Source organism: Takifugu rubripes, chromosome 20, assembly GCF_901000725.2.
Source record: "Takifugu rubripes chromosome 20, fTakRub1.2, whole genome shotgun sequence".
Classification (NCBI taxonomy): Eukaryota; Metazoa; Chordata; class Actinopteri; order Tetraodontiformes; family Tetraodontidae; genus Takifugu; species Takifugu rubripes.
This window is the reverse complement of record NC_042304.1, coordinates 900414-918351: the sequence shown is the minus strand read 5'-3', so window position 1 is coordinate 918351 and position 17938 is coordinate 900414. Positions and strand designations below refer to the sequence as shown.

At 43.1% G+C, this 17938-nt stretch overlaps 1 protein-coding gene across 1 annotated transcript in view; it reads right to left on the bottom strand.

The window, feature by feature from the left end:
* naaladl2 (N-acetylated alpha-linked acidic dipeptidase like 2) overlaps positions 1–17938 on the bottom strand; it is a 214963-nt gene that overhangs the window by 186536 nt on the left and 10489 nt on the right. The window contains exon 4 of the mRNA XM_029828002.1: positions 4939–5197. Within this exon, the coding sequence (XP_029683862.1) occupies positions 4939–5197 (259 nt within the window). The remainder of the gene's footprint in view (positions 1–4938; positions 5198–17938) is intronic.

Genomic DNA, 17938 nt, shown 5'->3' with positions numbered 1-17938 from the left:
ATTAGTTTGTGTGGTCCACGTGCTTGTACGCATGCCTGACAAATTAAACAGTCCTGTCCAGCTCTCCTGTCTCTTGGAATCTCCTCCATGCTCTTGAGACTGTGCTGGGAGACACAGCAAACCTTCTTGCAATGGCACGTTTTGATGTGCCATCCTGGAGGAGTTGGACTACTTGTGCAACCTCTGTAGCGTCCAGGTACCACACCATGCTATCAACAGAGATGTTGATCCAAGCCAAATGAATAACTACAGTAGTAGGAAGTCAGTCAGTAAAACATCAGCCAAAAGAGAAGAGGAGGGAAAAAAAGTATCAGTGGCCTCAACCTAGAAAGCCATTCCTGTTTTGGGGGGCTGTCTCATTGTTGCCTCTGATGCTCCTGTTGTTGATTTCATCAACAACAAAACAGCAGAAACTGATTAACACCCCCCTCTGCTACTTAAGTGACCAGATAAATATCCCAGACGTTTGACTGATAGGTTTCTATACTCTGATTAAAAAGTGTTCCTCTCATTTTTTTGAGCAGTATATTTATCTTTTCCTTTCAGATGTTCTTTCCGTAGTTGACAATATGTGCAAAGGTTTTGGAGCGCAAGAGTATATGTATGCTTATGATGGATCATTCGTTAGTTGGAAAACAGGAGTACGTGAGGAAACGCTGCCTTGAATAATACAAAAACCTGTCTGTAACTACATTCTGGGTCCGGACTCTTAAAGAGACTGCAGCTTAATCGGCCAAATAGTAATTTGAGTTTTGATTCTGTTTGAGGTCAGTATTGATGATTGATGAAAATTGTTGGTTGTTCAATTTTATTCTACATGATTTATTACAATAAAACCTTGTAATTCCAGGGAAAAAAAAAAATCTTTGTTTCTTCCTCACCATACAGGCTTTGCTTTTCACCAATCTGTGGTAAAATGTCCTTCATCAAGTGTCTTCGCGAGATTTAAAAGTCATTGCAGACCCTATTTGTTCCTAAAGTCAATGCATCTGATGATGGTTTAGCAGCTCTTGGGACGCCCTGATTAGCTTTTGATTTGACAAGGAAGGGTTCTGAGGGAACACTGACACATGTTCTACCTCAACATTTGTTACCATGGGGACTGTAAAAATGGTTGAGGATTCCATTTGTGTCGTATTAAGCTCCAGCAGTTCAATGGAGCAATGCTTAGTGGTGCTGCAGGATGGGATACGCTTCCTTTTTTGGGGTCCAGGGTTCCGGGTCGTGTGTTGCTTGCTTTTTCCTGCAGGGGGCCTGGAGGAGCCAATAATTTGTTACTGCCGGTGCTGCAGGTGGACGCACCTGCCTGCAAGCTCTATCAGCCACATATGGACGGATTGCCTGTCTGCCAGCGTTCGAGAGTTATCGTGTTTTCCATGGTAGATCTGACTCCTGTTTCTTTGTTTTTGGTTTTACTCATAACACTTCTCCCTGCTTGTTCAAGGTCTCCACGCTGCCCTTTTGGAGGGAAGAACGCACAGGACCTGACTCCCATGTCTGCTCCACACTGGACCTCTCTGTGCGCTCCGGAAACCTGGAAGAGTGCTTTTCCTGTTGTCCAGGAGGACTGTTGAACTGAGCTCTTAATAAAGACTTGTTTTGGACATTATTCCAACTGTGTTTTTCCTGCGCTCAGGTCCAGGAGAAAACCGAGACCTAACACCCTTATCTGAACAAGAACCTTGTTCAATCTTCATAATTTGATAATCACATGAATGACTTGAGAAAACGCCCACAGCGTTATCAAAGTGAGGGACTGAAATTAACATCAAGAAAATGTGAAAAGAGGGGAAACTCCTGGGGAGGCAGGTCACAAAATTTGGTAAAAAGTTCACACATTGGACCATGGATACATTTTCCCCTGTGAAGATTGTAAAACCGAGAAACCCCAACATGGTTTGAGGAAATAAGAAAGCTAATAGGATTCATCTGATACTACAGTGATTAGAAACTTCTAATGGATTGCAAAGCCAGTCTACAATCTTCTCTTTTCAAGGAAAAAGAACTGATAATGGGAACCACAAAGGCAGAAAATACAAAAACAAAACACAAAGCTAAAAGTGCAATTACCATGATCTAATAGAATAGTGTAATCAGCTGAGCACAAGCAGGTATATTGGCTGTTTATTGACTTCTCTCTGCTGCCAGTTTTAGGATGTCCTGACTTTGAGCAGCCATTAATTCTGCACTGTGATGCTTCACGAGAGGGGTTTGGGGTGTTGCTTTACCAGAAACCACATGGAGGTCTGCTGGTGATCACCTACGGGTCAAGGACTCTAACTGCCCCTGAGAAAAACTACTAACTTCATTCTGGAAAATTGGAGTTCCTTTTCCCTGAAGTGGGCCATATGTGAGAGGTTCCCTGGCTACTCTTACTACCCCCACCATTTATAGTGGGCACTGAAAATAACCTCCTCACTTACTCACTGTAGCCCAGATGAATGCAACCATAGAGCATTGGGTCACTGAACTTGCTGACTTCGTTTTTTATTAGGTACTGATGTTGCTGATACATTAAAAACTGCACAGAAACATGAACATGAACATGAATGAAATGTGTAAGTGAGGTATTTGTTGAAATAGTCATAGGGCACAGACAGGGTTCCATAACCTTTAGTTTAACGGCAGTGTTAGCAAGCCTGGTGGTCAGGGTTGGGGGTTGTTGTTCAGATAAACATGTAGCTGTACACAGCTACTCCTCCACAAGAGGTTTCAAGAACTAGAATGTAGGGAACTGCAGAATGCTTTCTTATATTGGTCACACATGCAAAGGGATGTTAAGCATTACATTGTACAGATGTTTAAAAAAACAGAATAAGCCAAATAAGCTAAGACAAGCTCCTCATCTCAAAAGTAGCATGGTATTTGCATTTGAGCTGATTGGTGTTGACATCCTACACTGAGAAAATGTAAATGTCAGACCTAGTTCTGCAGGGATAGAACTAACCCTAACCAAATACATCATGTCTTTTACTTGAGAATATATTCTGTTCTCGTGAACTCAATTTTGACTCCTATCACGCAATGACATCAACACTGACAATTTCAGAATGTTGGGACACTATTTCATTTTTGAAAATAGGCATGGGGATTTAAAAGAAAGCTACCCATATATATATATATATATATATATATATACCGACAAATTGAGGAAGTGGCTGATATCGAGAAAACATACCAGTGGCTGACAAAGGCCGGCTTGAAAGACAGCACAGAGGCACTACTCATGGCTGCACAAGAACAGGCCCTGAGCACCAGAGCAATAGAGACCAGGTGCAGACTGTGTGGAGATGCCCTTGAGAGAGTCCAGCAGATCACAGCAGGGTGCAAGATATTAGCAGGCAAGGCATACATGGAGCGGCATAACCAGGTGGCTGGCATAGTGTACAGGAACATCTGTACTGAGTATGGACTGAAGGTCCCAGGGTCCAGGTGGGAGACACCCCCGAAAGTGCTGAAGAACAAGCAGGCCAAGATCCTGTGGGACTTCCAGATCCAGACTGACAAGATGGTGATGGCCAACCAGCCTGACATAGTGGTGGTGGATAAACACCGGAAGACAGTGGTGGTGATAGATGTAGCAATCCCGAGTGAGAGCAACATCAGGAAGAAGGAACAAGAGAAGCTGGAGAAGTATCAAGGGCTGAATGAGGAGATGGAGAGAAGGTGGGGCATGAAGGCAACAGTGGTCCCAGTAGTGATTGGGACACTAGGGGCAGTAACACCCAAGCTGAGTAGATGGCTCCAAAAGATACCAGGAACCACATCAAAGATTTCTGTCCAGAAGAGTGCAGTACTAGGGACAGCTAAGATCCTGCGCAGAACCCTCAGACCCCCAGGCCTCTGGTAGAGGACCTGAGTCTGAAGGAAGGAGGCACCGCCCAGGAGGGCGAGGAAGATATTTTGCTTTTATTGTTTATTTGGTGTGGTTTCACATGATGCTGTGATTTGTCTCCTGGAAAAAGATCAATTCTTGGTTTGGATATAATTACCCTTTATGTCGACAGGGCGAATATATCCTCGTGTTGTGGTTACAAACTATTAGCACGGGTGGCATGTTCAGTTAATGTTGTGTTGCCACAGTAACCATGGTTAAAACACATGAATTTCTCTTGCAGGTAAGGTGATGTAAATTATACCAATGTTAGTGGTTACACATGAGAGGAGGAAAAAAGGGGGGAGGAAAAAGTTAGCTATTGTCTCCTCACTGAAGTCTCAGTAATCACAGCTTTGCTTGAATTAGCAACAAAATGACATGTGTTAGGAACTCTACTTAGAGAAATGTGTTCTGACTGTAACGATTGTACCCAACTGGAAAACCGTTTGAGGTGTGAGAGCAGCAGTCATGTTGTATGTGTTGTGTTAAATGTGGGTTTTAATTAGGTTCTAAATGTTATGACAGGTGGTATGTTTAGTTTATGTTGCACATGTAGTTATCTTATAAAAAAAAAATGAAAATAAATGAAAGGAAATATTCCTCCCTGTGTTGTTCAATTGTATTTTGGAGAAAAATTGAAAATAAAAAATAGAACAATACTTTCTAACCTTTCCAAATATTGCAAAAGATTCGATCTGTTTTGTTGTTTAGTTCATTTCCTGTTTTATTTTGATAGTCTCCTGTATTGTCTCTGTGTTTACTTCCTCCCTCTATGTTTCATGACTTACCCCTGCGTGCTGTTGCATCGTTGTATTCTCCAATGACTAACACTTATGACTACTAAGGCGCTAAGAACAGTAGCCAGACACTTTCTGCTGGACCTTGAACAAATGTGACTGCAGGAGCTGTGGCTGTGACCTTGACTACTGACCCTTTAATTGTCGGCAGTTGTTGAGACAATATGTAAATAATGAGTGGGAGGAGACGAGGAAGAGGAAGTGGCGACGAGGGCGAAGCACACTTTGGCTTAAAAATGCAGTTAGACAAGCAGGGCACAGTACCTGCACGCTTCCAGATGCAGAATAAGCAGCATAGGGGGATTCCTGGTCATTGAATCCACGCTGGTCGCATGGGATACCATAAGGCAGGAAACACTGGTGGCTGGACCTGTCAGTGATTGTGTTTGGTGTGGAACCAGGAAGGCTGAGCAGGACTGTGTGATTGGACATGTGAACTTCGTTCAGACCAAGCCCCACCCACTGCCTGTAGAGGTAGCTGGCTCTGACGTCCTCACTTTTCTCTGAGAGGCTGGAAAAAGACCTGAAAGGAAGCAGATGTGTAAGGTTACAACAAGTCTCCAAATATACATCTGACTTTTACCCTCCATGTTTCAATTTGGATTTTTTTTCTCATTAAACTCTAAAAGCGGAGAATCTGATGTTATTTAGGAGGACATATCAATTGTAGTTGAAGAACTAACTAGGTTAACTAGGCTAACGAGGTCATGGCTCACAAGTCTACTGACTATTTGACATGAACCTGGACTAAAGATTGAACTGATTCTAAATTCAGCCTAAACATGATTAATCATTTATGCCCCACAGGATTACTGTGAACTTGGCATCACACATTCAGACACACATTGGACAAGTATCAAGAACTACAGTCAATAAACACAATCTCAAACGCGCCATGGATATATTTCAACCTTGGGCTTGTCCTCATTCGATTTTGGAGTTCAAATTGTTGCAAGAAACAAACACCAAGTCAAATTCCTTGTATGTGTAAAAACGTACTTGGCATTAAAGTTCTTCCTACTCCTTACTCCTTAAGTCAAGACCGCTGTTACCAAAAACCACTTAGTCATTTCCTTCCTGCAGTTAGTATTTCTGGAATTGTTGTTTTGCTACCTCATCGCCCATTCTTACTTGTGAAGGTCAAGTTGGTTGGCCTGCTGACACTGAGCACTGGTTTAAACACAAAAACAAGTCTTTAACTCAGTTTCTGTCACTGCTTCTTAATGTTTAAATGATTGATCACTTGTGTGTGTTGTATTCACGTTACAGTGATCCCTCGCTATATCACGTTTCATCTTTCACGGCTTCGCTGCTTCACGGATTTTTTTTGCGAGTCGTTCATTGCAGTTCTCAAATATAATCGAAGGTGGCATATCCGTTTATAAAAATCTTCTTGCTCAGAAAAAGAAAGAGCGCCAACAACGACCCATAACAATGTTCTTCTCTCGGAGAAAGACTCCTGCGCCTTCAGTAGAAACAGACGCTACAGCGGAGCGGAGTCAGGACGAAGAGGCACAGCTGGGACTGTGAAATACACGAGTGACAATGTTTCCAACCTTGTATTACTATATTAAAATTATTGTTTTAAACAAATTTTGGGCTTTAAAACAGGTTTTGATTTTTGGTTTCATTCTATAGTTCAGTATTGCATTGTAAAATAATGAAAAAAAATAAAGCTGACTACTTCACGGATTTCACTTTTCGCATGTTATTTTTGGAACGCAACTCCCGCGATAAACGAGGGATCACTGTACTTAAAATTTGAACACTTGGGACATTCTTGTCACCTGATAACAACAGTGCGAAACAACCCATATTAAACAAATACAGGGCTCCGCCGACTATTAACATTAGCATGGCCTCACTGTCTGTTTCACTCAGTGTCTTTTTCTGTTCAGTGTGTGAAATGTTTAGTTACTCCTCTGCCTCCTTTAGTGAAGGGAATAGGTGCAGAAAGTGTGGTTTATTTACGGCTATGGAGGCGAGACTTAGCGAGCTTGAGACGCGGTTCCACAGCTTGGAGTTAGCTGGAGTTGCGTCAGGTAGCCAGGGGAAGCTAGCTGCTGCGGAGCTGCCTAGCATAGCTACAGCTAGCGGTCCCCCGGCAGCAGCCGGCTAGCCAGGGCGGCTGGGTGACGGTTCGCAGGAAGCGTGGCCCAAACCAAAGGCCCACGGTGCACCACCACCAACCGCTTCCCGTGGCTAATCGCTTTTCCCCAGTCGGCGACACACCCGCTGAGAAACTGACCCTGGTAATTGGCAACTCTGTTTTGCGCTACGTGAAGCCGACTCCAGCGACCATAGTCAAGTGGGCCCAGAGCGGGCGACATAGAAGCCAATTTAAAGCTGCTGGCGAGACGTAAATGTAATTTTGGTAAAGTTATTATTCACGTTGGAGCAAACGACACCCGACTTCATCAGTCGGAGGTCACTAAAATTGACATAGAGTCGGTGTGCAGCTACGTAAAAATGATGTCGGACTCCATAGCATTCTCTGGTCCCCTCCCCAATCTGGCCAGCGAAGAAAAGTTTAGCCGCATGTCATCGCTTCGTCGCTGGTTGTCACTGTGGTGCCCCGAAAACCAGGTGGCCATTATAGACAATTGGAGCACTTTTTGGGGAAAACCTGGTCTGATTAGGAGAGACGGTGTCCATCCCACACGGGATGGTGCCACTCTCATTTCTCATAATTTGGCTAATTTTATTAGACTCAAAGTGACCTGACAATCCAGGGTCCAGACCAGGATGCAGAGTTGTAGTCTTACACGCCTCTCTGCTGCTTCCTTAGAACCCTCATCCACCAACAATATTATATTTAACGCTATAGAGGTAGCCTCTGTTCCACGGTTAAAAGTTCACCAAGCACAGAGCAGGGGAGCGGTCAATCACCATAATCTTATTAAAATTAATACTAAAGCACAAGTTGGAGAAACTAATATCACAATTAAATGTGGACGGTTAAATATTAGATCTCTTTTGTATAAATCCCTGTTGGTCCTGATAGCAGATCATCACATTAATTTATTTTGTCTTACTGAGACCTGGCTTCAGGGGGAGTGTGTTAGCTTAAATTAATCTACTCCTCCTATCCATCTTAATTATCATATTCCTCGTGTTACTGGTCGAGGAGGGGGAGTGGCAGCAATATATCACTCCAAGTTATTAATTAATCCTAGACCAAAATATGGCTCCAGTTCATTTGAAAGCCTGACTCTTGGCATCACCCATCTGAACTGGAAGGCAGAAAAGCCACTTCTTTTTGTAGTTGTATATCGGCCCCCTGCTGGGCCACATTCAGAGTTCCTATCTGAGTTCTTTGATTTCTTATCTGACTTGGTCCTTAGAATGGACAAAGTCATTATCATTGGAGACTTTAATATCCATGTAGACGTTGTAAATGACAGCTTTAGAAATGGCTTCATTTCATTACTTGAGTCACTCCAGCAGATAAACCAACCAATTCATAACTTCAACCACACCCTAGATCTAGTTCTGACTTATGGTGTTGAACATGTGTCAGTGTTCCCTCAGAACCCACTCCTGTCAGATCATTCTTTGATCACTTTTACATTTCTGATTAAGGATTCTTCTATGCTCAGAGCACAGTCTTACTATAGCAGATGTCTTTCAGATAATGCTATAGCTAAGTTTAAGGACGTGATCCCTGCTCTAAACCCAGGACCAATGTGTGTTTCCCCAGGGATCAGTCATTATAATCTTAGCCCTGCTGAGGTTGAATCTATTGCTGAAGGTGCAGCAACCTCACTGAGAATCACGCTTGATTCTGTTGCCCCCCTGAAAAAGAAAATAGTAAATCAGAGAAGGTGTGCCCCCTGGTATAATTCACATATCAGGACCCTCAAGCAGAAAGCACACAGACTAGAAAGGAAGTGGCATTCTTGTAAAATGGATAGCTATCATGTAGCCTGGAAAGACAAGTCTGTTAGTTTACAAAAAGGTCCTCCGTAAGGCTCGAACAGCTTATTTTTCTTCTTTAATTGAGGAAAATCATAAAAACCCCAGGTTTCTTTTCAGCACTGTGGCCAAATTAACCAAGAGTCACAGTGTTTTAGATCCACGTATCCCTTCTTCCCTTAGTGGTGAAGACCTTATGAGCTTCTTCACTGATAAAGTTCTAGCTATCAGAGAGAAAGCTAACCAGGCCATCCCAACAACTGGACCATCACCATATGTGCTGACTGTGGGAACATACAGGTTCTCCAACGAGCCCTTAAACTCCTTCAGCCCTATATATTTTTCTGAGGCGTCATTGCTAATTCAGAAATCCAAGACCACCATGTGTCTTTTAGATCCCATCCCAACACACCTGTTGAAGGATGTTTTACCATTGATAGGCAGTTCTATCCTGGACCAGATCAATGGTTCTTTAGTGACAGGTTATGTACCCCGGTCCTACAAGGTGGCAGTGATGAAGCCGTTGCTAACGGCTTTAAAAAAACATCACTGGATCCTGATGTCTTAGCAAACTATAGGCCGATATCCAACATTCCTTTTATCTCTAAAATTCTTAAGAAGGTGGTGGTTACTGGAGCACCTGCAGAGGAACAGCCTGTTTGGGATGTTTCAGTCAGGCTTTAGAGCTCATCACAGCACAGAAACAGCACTTCTTAAAGTTACGAATGATCTTCTTATAGCTTCAGGTCATGGACTGATCTCTATGCTGCTTCTGCCGGACCCCAGTGCTGCTTTTGATACAGTTGATAACAGCATCCTGTTACATAGACTGGAACATGTGATTGGCATTAAAGGGACAGCCCTAGACTGGTTTAGATTGTATCTTTCTGATAGATACCAGTTTGCTCATGTCCATGGCGTTCCCTCTTCATACAGTAGAGTTAGCCATGGAGTTCTTCAAGGTTCTGTACTTGGACCAATCCTCTTCACCTTGTACATGCTTCTCTTAGGAAACATCATTTGGCAGCATGGGATAAATTTTCATTGTTATGCTGGTGACATTCAGCTCTATCTATCCATGAATCCAGAGGAGACAGAGAAGTTAGGGAAGCTTCAGACCTGTCTTCAAAACATAAAGTCTTGGTTGTCTTCAAATTTCCTCCTCCTTAACTCTGGAAAAACCGAGGTCATGGTGTTTGGTCCTGAACCTCTCAGGGATAGATTAGATCACATGATCACTCTAGATGGTATTTCATTAACATCTAGTCTCTGTGTAAGGTATCTTGGAGTAACTTTTGATCTAAATCTCTCCTTCAACTCACACATTAAATTAGTCTCTAGAAGTGCCTTTTTTCACCTGAGGAACATCACAAGGACTAGAAAACTACTGACCCACCATAATGCTGAAAAGTTAGACCATGCATTTGTTATTTCCAGGCTGGAATTCTTTATTATCAGGGTGTCCAAACTCCTCTTTAAGAAGCCTCCAGCTGATCCAAAATGCTGCAGCCAGAGTTCTGACAGGTATTGACAAAAGAGATCACATAACTCCTGTACTGGCGTCTCTTCATTGGCTGCCCCTTAAATTTAGAATAATTTTTAAAACCCTTCTTTTGACCTACAAGGTCCTCAGAGGCCTAGCTCCATCCTACCTGGAGGAGCTAGTCACACCTTACCAGCCCAATAGACCGCTCCGCTCTCAGAATGCCGGTCTACTTGTGGTCCCCAGAGTTTCGAGGGGTAGAATGGGGGGCTGAGCATTTAGCTACCAGGCCTCCCTGCTATGGAACCAGCTCCCTGTCCAGGTATGGGAGGTTGACTCCATCGCTACTTTTAAGATAGGCTTAAAACCTACATCTTTGAAAAAGCTTATTGTTACTAATTCTGTAGTTCCAGTTATTATCATAGACAGACAAATTGTCATACTTAGGGGGTCGTCTAATCATTAGGTCAACATCTTAGCTATGCTGCTATAGGCCAAGGCTGCCGGGGTCCAGAAATATGATCACCTGACAGGCCTCTGTCACCCCACTGGGTCATGGTTTCCTCTTCCCTCCTCTCCTCTCCTCTCCTCTCCTCTCCTCTCCTCTCCTCTCCTCTCCTCTCCTCTCCTCTCCTCCTCCCCATCAAGTAGACTAGTAATGCTATTTCCCGTGTAGTTTTTCCACTCCCCCCCCCCCCTTCTGTATCCATTTACAGGTATCGCCACCTTCAGAGCTGTATACTGACCTCAGACCCCGCTGACCCACTCAACCAGCAGCTTATTCAATTCAATTTAATTCAATATAATGTATTTTTGTATGTATATTCTATGCTCTATGCTCTATGCTCTATGCTCTATGCTCTATGCCTCTCCTCTCCTCTCCTCTCCTCTCCTCTCCTCTCCTCTCCTCTCCTCTCCTCTCCTCTCCTCTCCTCTCCTCTCCTCTCCTCTCCTCTCCTCTCCTCTACCTGTCCTCCCCCTTCTCCTCTCTCTCTACCCAGCCGGCCATCAGCAGGAGGGTCCCCCTAAATGAGCCTGCTTAATTCCCTTTAAAAGACAAACAAATTCACTCTGGCTGCTACTTCCTTTCCCTGTATTTCTTTCTTGCAAAGCAACATTATATTGTGAGCAGGTTTCTGTCCTGTGTGATCCGGCACACTAACCACACCAACACTGGTCTGCCTGTGCAGGATATGTGCAGACTGGGAAGACTGGTGTCCAGTGATGGTGTTAGCTGATTCCTCTGCAGGCAGCTGCTCAGGATAATATATTCCTGTAGCATACAATCATTTTAATAGCTCATTTGTTCAGGAGACAATTGATTTTTTTCTGTCTCTACACATTAGTCACATTTAATTTCTCTCACCTAATTTGCATTTGTCACATTTTAGACGCCATCTCTGCCCAGACATTAGCAGGATATCTCTCTTCAGGTGCCAGGACTAGAATAATGCTGAGGTCTAACTGATGATGTAAACTCTTTGTACACCATTCTGGGAGAGGGAATTTAAGGCTTAATTTTCTGCCAGTTGACTCAACCTGTGTTTTTTTTTTAATGCTCAATTTGGTCATGGTACTTGTAATGGCAGATCCTCCATGGTCACGGAGAGCATCATGAGAAACTGTCCCCAGTTTATAGAACCTTCTTATGGATTCCATTCACTTGGCAGAGCTGCCAGACTCAGCCTGTGCCACAGTCCTGTCTCCAGGATTTCAGCATGACTGTAAAAACTGTTCAGAAGAGCACGGTCTGGCATCAAAAATGGACTTGTTAACAAGTTCAGGCTCAACATTTCCTCATAAGTAATCAATCATTTTAAATAGGACAGTAGTAAACAATTCATTCCTACATGACAGAACAACACAAAACCTGAGCTATCGGTGTTTCACCTTTGCACCCATCCCATGAATAGCTGTGGGGTGACAGCCATTTGTTCGTGTGATCTGTATGGCGCACCAGTGCAGCAGTTCAGTTTGGGTGCATTGTGTCATTCAGTAGTGGGGTTGCTTTACTGAGACAACTGTTCTGATGATCAGAGAGGACAGCTGATGAGTTTCCTGTACACCCTAATGGCCTCGGAGAGCACTAGCCTCTGAGCCAGTTGAGCCACATGCAGACATTCTTTGTCAGAATGTTTTCAGTTAAGTAGTGATAGAAGGACTGGTGTCCAGTGATGGTGTTGGCTCCACACACACCATTCTTCCAGATTTTTTGAAGAAGGTATTCTTCCTTAGAAATCTAAGGAAGTGTACTGCACCATGTTTTCAGGTGCCCCGCCTTTGGTATCATATGCAAATATGATGGTGGTCTTTCTACAGTAGACAGGAATGTTTGGGGACCCAGCCAGTGCTGATGCCATGAGAGCATCAGATCTGCGGGGATCAACTCTAAGTCTCTCTGTGGTCCATAAGGAAGTCTTATTAAAGTTCCTAAATCTGCTCAAAGCAGAGCAGTCCAACATTTAGAGTCGTGGCCACAGCATCTCCAATAGGAAATATCAGTCTCACTTTTTTCTCACCAGCTTTGATTGATTAGTAGAGAGCTGTGTAGCAGGTGTTAACAGGTTCTTGACTTCCTTTTCTACTGGATGCATGATGTAATGTAGAAGTTTAACACAAACATTATGCTGGTTACTTGGCTCACTAGGGTAGTTCTCAGATGGTGGGGAAATGATAAATACTCAAATGGAAGATATATTAGTTACTATTCATTGAGCAGAGTGCTTAAATTATGGCTTTTTTATTTATTTTTTTACTTCCTGCGACCTTACACGCAGTAATAAATCAGGAGTTCAGAGACACTCCGACTTTGAATCAAGCTGCAGTTAAGGAAGTGTTTCTCACAGAATGTTAAAAAGGTCCACCTTCAGTTTAGCTGCTGAATATTAACGGACGTCCTCTGTGCAATTAACCTTTGACACCCACAGCTTACATGCTTATATTTACCGTCAATGATTTTTGACAACAAGGACAATCCTGAAAATAAATAAAGAGACCTTTGAGAAGAGAAGCAGTACATCATATTCAAACATCTTGCTCAATGTTGGGAAGGTGAAAAGGCTTTAAAACCTGCAGTGCTGACATTTTTTCTTTGTTGAAATGTAAAAGTTAAAAATTGCAAGCGCAGTGAGTACAAAGGTTTTTCTGATACCAACCAACATCAGACACGGTGGGAAGATTGTTTGGAACAGAGTCATTTTAGACTCAACTTTTTTGGAGGACAACACAAAATCTCATCAGATAACCAAAAACACCTACCAAAAATATTCAGTGGAAGGTGAAAATTACACGGGTGTGGTGGGATCCACTCACAACACAGCAGTTCCGGACAGTTTTAATAAAAGGCTTTATCAATACTTGCAGGAAACAGCACAGAAATAATTAGGGCCTCTGTGTAATGCAGGAAACACCACACAACCACAAGTGGGCATCGGTCCAAAATAAACACTTGTCAAAACTCTGAATTGGAGACAGAAGGCTTTCAGATTTACCAGGGCAGAGACGTAGAACAGGCATGTCCGAACCCAGTCCTTGAGGGCCACAATCCAGTCAGGTTTTCTATCCCACTGAATGCATTTTCAACCTGGTTGGACAGAAAACCTGGCTGGATTATGGCCCTTGAGAACCAGGTTTAGACATACCCGACACAGAAGAAAAGTCCAAGGCAGGAAGGGTCAAAACCAGAAAATTCAACAAAAGAAAGTGCTGGAGAATCAGGCATGGAGCAATAACAATCTGGCAAAGCAGAACCGCCATGGCTTAAATAGAGCCTAGGCAGAAGAAACAGGTGAAAATGGTTAGGCCAAATCAGATGGGTGTGGAAGAGGAGCGTGGCAGAGTGAGTGGAATTTTCCACCTCAGCAAGAGCGCAGAAGAGCAGGCAGCGACAGGAAATATCTCTGTAGCTACAATAATCTCCTGGTGTTAAACTGTATAGTTAAAAAAAGACTAAGGCTGATGAGCCATATGAGCCAAAAAAGATGTCCCCTAAAAGTTTATATTGGCTTAACAACAATGAAATGGAAATTCCTGAAAATTCTCCTTGAAAAGTTGGAAAACAAGAACAGTCAATTGTGGATGTGCTCCTCTTCTCCTCTTCTGCAAAACACAAGCCAAGATGATCTCCACTCGCACTAGGGAGAGCAGCTTGGGCATGCAAAACGAAACAGTATAACAGTACAGTGATCCCTCGCTATATCGCGTTTCATCTTTCACGGCTTCGCTGCTTCACGGATTTTTTTCGAAAAAAAGAGGCACAGCTGGGACTGTAAAATACGCGAGTGACAATGTTTCCAACCTTGTATTACTATATTAAAATTATTGTTTTAAACAAATTTTGGGCTTTAAAACAGGTTTTGATTTTTGGTTTCATTCTATAGTTCAGTATTGCATTGTAAAATAATAAAAAAAAATAAAGCTGACTACTTCACGGCTTTCACTTTTCGCGTGTTATTTTTGGAACGCAACTCCCGCGATAAACGAGGGATCACTGTATACCATTCTGAAAAAGGCAGTCCAGTATTTTTTTATTTAGAGCCTAAAATTATAAACATTGTTTGCCTTGCCAGGCTTTACAATCACCAGTTATGATACTATCTGTCTTTAGACCTTCAAACCGGGTCAGGAAAACAGGGCACACAGCACCGAACTTAACATAATTCTTCAAAACGGGCCATCAGAACTGCCCCTGAGTCAAGCTGATTTTGCAGGATTTCTAGATGAAAGCAGAGCTGAGGAAGAATACCCCTACTGCAGAACTCTGTGGAGAAGTGCATGCAGGAGAAACTGATAGACAGGGCTGGACAGGATTTAGGGATTCCCACACTCTTCAATGCCTTTCTGGCCTTATTGAGAATGCCCCAACACAAGGGGCTAGTATAATGGTAGCAGAGATGCAGAGGTTCCCGAGATATCTCCTCACTCAATCAGGTGGGACAGGACATCAGATTTACCTTAGTAAATCCAAGACAATAACAGTGTACAGTACAGCCCCCTCCAACTAGTGCCTCCATTCTTACAAGAACAGTTTCACAGCGAGCAACTCTCTGTTGCCAACATCATAGTTCCTCTAAGCTAGGGAAGTTTCCATCAAAAGAACACAATGGGATGGGTTAGGTATGGCAAGGACGACAACAGAAGAAATTTGCTGTTTAAGGGACTAGAACACCCCCTCAGCCTGAAGGTTTCACCTGAATGTGGTTTCTGAGGACATGAGAATATGACGAGGGGCTGCGACAGAGCTATAGTTCCTAAATATAGTGTCTGTAGAAATGAACAAAACCCCAAAATCGTTATAGCTGTTTCCTGTTGGTAGGTACCGGCTAGTCATGAACAGATGGCATGATCCAAAATGCAGCTCAAAATGCAAGGAAATACCTGGTGCGCCTCTCAATAGGAGGTACCCTGGTATCTGAATGAGGAAGGTGGTGGGGAAGCTGGATTAGGAGCCAATGAGACCAGGTGCTGCCAGAGTCAAGTGGAGTACACAAGTCAAGACATCCAAATAAAAAAAGAAGCGTACAAGAAACGTGCAATAATGTTTGGGACATTAAACCAGCCTTGGTCTTAAACCAGCCTTGCCGGTTTTAAAAAAGAAATATCTGAGTTTACTGAAATTAGCTGCTGTTGACTAATCATAGATGTCAGTCCTATAATATGGATTCAGCATGCTTGAAACCCCGATTGATTAGGTCCAGATACCTGTAGTGGGAAAGTCTCCAAACCATAGGTAGGTACTAGTGGAAAACCTTTGAAGCTACTTCATCAGGGATGGAATACATTGTATCGTTGGCAAAGTGTGTCACAGCCCCATTCCCCAGATTGTTCTTCTGCTTCGACGCGAGACTTTCCAGCGTTATTTCCCTGCCGGATTACATGTTACCGACCCTGCCTGTCTTCGTTCTGCCTGCCTCGCCTGTTCCCTGGAAAACCTACCTGCTTTCTGCCCCTGACCACGACTTCTGCCTCAGCATTTCTGGTTCTTGCCCGCTCGCCTGGTCCTGACTTCTCTGCGTGGCCCCGACTTCGCTGCTGCTCACCCCCAGTCTGCTCAGCTACATCGTTGGCCTCACCTCCTGTAAGCCCCGTTCTGTCACTCCTGCCTGCTGTAAACGGGACTGTACGGTTCCGAGGATTCACGTCCTCCCCTCTCGGTTCCGCACTCCGACTTTGCTCGACCCAGTCCCCGAGCCTGAAACCCACTGACTTTGTGTGGGCCCTGGGCCTGAAGAACGGACTGTTTCCTGTGCTTCCTTGTCTGCCTGAGTTCCTGTTTGCCCGTGTGCTAATAAAGGTCATTACCACGGTCCAGTTTTCCAGATTGCTGCTTTTGGGCCCTAATTGCACCTGTCACAAAGTGACACATTCTCATGGCATTTGCTCAAAGCTTCACGTGAACGTTTTCTTGGTGTCAAGGGGAAAACATCAACATAATTGCACATGAAGTTTTCTACATGATCAGCTGAGGATCCAAAACCCTAAATCAATTCTAAATTCAACATGCAAAAACAATTAATTATACTTATACATGGTCTGTTAGTCACAAATATTATCAGATTGTCATAAATATCTGTGCTTGCATAAAGAGAAGTTAAGAAATAGATCTATCTTTATGTATCGCCGAGCTTATTATGGTACCAAAGCTCCAGTTCAAGCTTTCTGCATGAGTGAACCACAACATGGTGGCTTCAACATGAGTGATGATCAGCAACTGCTGATCATCAGATAGGAGCGAGCCCTGGGGGTGCCTTGACCTCCATCAGATAGACAGACAGGCTGGATTGCAGCATGAAGCTGTCCACGCCTGATGTTCTGAATGCTGTGATTTAAATGACTGTTTTGAAAACTGTAGCCAAGCCGGAGTCAATAAATGTAATGTTCCTGCAGTTCATCAAAGTAAGAATGTTTATAATGACAAAAGATTCACACCTTTGAGAGAAGGTACTGGGGCAAAACATTTTGCATGGACGGCACCATTTTATGACAGATGGGGGGATTATAACTTCAACCTTCTTATAATGGACTCCACAAGCTAAATTGTCAACAGTTAAAGTGTAAAAGCATTCAAAAATGACACAAACTGTGATACTTTGATCCTTGATTTCAGATTATAGCTGTGAACACTTAATACAGTTGCAAACCTTTTCTCTTTTTTATGTTATTATTTTAGTTGCATTTTATGTTTCACCTTAATGAAAGTGATGACACAAAACAATAGAGAGAGAAATTGCAGGTCCAACAGTGTTTTAAAGGTGGAAGAAATATTGTGAAGTACCGCCTCTGAAAATAGCCTGAAACTAAAGACTGTTTTTCAGATACAACAGGGAGTGTGATGAGAGGATGCATCAGATGAATGTTTGGAGCAGCAGGTTAAGGTCCACAGGTCTCTGACTTATCATGAACTGATGTCTGAAGAAACTATGGAAATATGAGCACCAACAGCAAGAAGCCAGAGCTGCTTCCTTTCATCAGCATCAGAGTTAAACACATCAATCAGTCTCCCGTTCACACTTTCTGCTGCTCCATTTAGCAGTAAAGTCACGTTTGACTGTGTGTTAATTGGTCCAGCAGGATAGGCTGCCATTGATTATCAACCCTTCACTGAGTCCCAGTAGCCTTGTTCTGAATGCTCAACACAACCACACCTCCTCTTCTTTCAGGCTTCCTCCACTGTGCTTCCATTCTTTACCTTTTTTTTTTGCTACAGCCAATTTAACATCATCTTCCAGTCTTTCAGTATGTACCTTTGCTCCATTTCCTACATGCATTGTTTTGATGGTTTAGAATTTACACCATCATCCTTTTTTATTCAAATCTAGCTATGAAGCATTGGTTCTGATCCATGCGCTGCACTGCAACACTGTTTTA